This window comes from Coregonus lavaretus, assembly GCF_964263955.1.
Source record: "Coregonus lavaretus genome assembly, contig: HAP1_SCAFFOLD_1611, whole genome shotgun sequence".
Lineage (NCBI taxonomy): Eukaryota > Metazoa > Chordata > Actinopteri > Salmoniformes > Salmonidae > Coregonus > Coregonus lavaretus.
Window position 1 is genome coordinate 5,001 of NW_028163319.1, and position 1,326 is coordinate 6,326.

General features: G+C 55.1%; 1 protein-coding gene across 1 annotated transcript in view; it reads right to left on the reverse strand.

The window, feature by feature from the left end:
- The window catches only part of LOC311118250 (histone H2A), a gene marked incomplete at both ends in the record, with an annotated part of 387 nt that extends 148 nt beyond the window's left edge, over positions 1-239 (reverse strand). Inside the window, one exon of the mRNA XM_084193089.1 lies at positions 1-239. This exon is cut by the window's left edge and continues 148 nt beyond it. Within this exon, the coding sequence (XP_084049215.1) occupies positions 1-239 (239 nt within the window).
- Between the last annotated feature and the right edge of the window lie 1,087 nt (positions 240-1,326).

Sequence of the window (1,326 nt, forward strand, 5' to 3'; positions counted from 1 at the left end):
ATGATACGAGTCTTCTTGTTGTCACGGGCAGCGTTGCCGGCCAACTCCAGGATCTCAGCAGTCAGGTACTCGAGCACGGCGGCCAGGTAGACTGGTGCGCCAGCGCCCACACGCTCGGCGTAGTTGCCTTTGCGCAGTAGCCTGTGCACACGGCCCACGGGGAACTGGAGCCCGGCACGGGATGAACGGGTCTTTGCCTTCGCCCTGGCCTTGCCTCCGGTTTTGCCTCTTCCGCTCATATTGGTATCTTGAGAAAGTCACAGAAAGTCTGAATGAGCCGCTCGCCACTTCGAGAGCCGTACTTATACCTCGCCACAAGAGGCAACGATTGGCCACCGGGCCGGTGTGGCCTTATCCAATTGGAGCGAGGGACAGACAGACAGACAGCCCTAAGCCGGTTCCCACCCACAGGCAGCGAGTGAGAGGCTACTTTGTGTCCCTCCGACTTTGTTCTATATCGTGGAGCTCCGCCCCATAGGGGAGCTATGCTCCTAGTGGTTTACCCTCTGCCCTAAGGCAGATGCAGCCTGAAGCAAAATTATGCACACACCTACAGCCAATAGGAGTACAGGTGTCCCTATATAAGGAACCCCGTTCCCTCAATCTGCCTCCCATTATCTTCAGCGACTGGACTAGAATTGAAGAAGCCATAGAAGACTCAGGAAGATCTCGTCGTTGATATCCAGCCATCAACGTCTTCCTACAATGAGCACACCTAGCTTATCCAAGGTAAGCATTTAACAAAAGCTCTTTTCAGAGCTCAATGTCGCTGTTCCCCTTGGCGGCTGTCGACCCCCCCCGACACTGTTTCGTGGGTTGAGAGGCACAGCACGCCAGGGACAGCTTCATCAATCCCCCACTATGCGCCAGCTGCGCCCTCCTTTTTTGAAGGAGTGGAAGCAGCATTGGGCATTTTTAGGGAGGATATTCCTCTTGAGGATGTGCTATCAGTGTTAGTCTCAGCTGAGGCATCATCTGAGGGCACTGACTCAGGAGATGACAGGGCTATTGGGGAAGAAATGAATATTCTATTGGAACAATTCATTACACTGACCCAGATGTTTAACACCCCTTTTCCTTCGGGAAATTGTGAGGTCATTACATCCCTGGATGATGACGCCACAGCCTCTCTGTGCCTGAATTCTCAGGTCTCATTGAGTGGGCTGCTAAACAGCGGGAGATTAAGCTGCCCCCCATTCCCTCCAACCCGGAAGTGGATATGAGGAAGGGCGGCCGTTACTCTCGCTACAGCTTGGCGTCAGACGGCGGCCTCCAGCAGCAAGGGAGCGGGCCTCGCCCCCCCCCTGCAGCGCCAGAGGTGCCGGC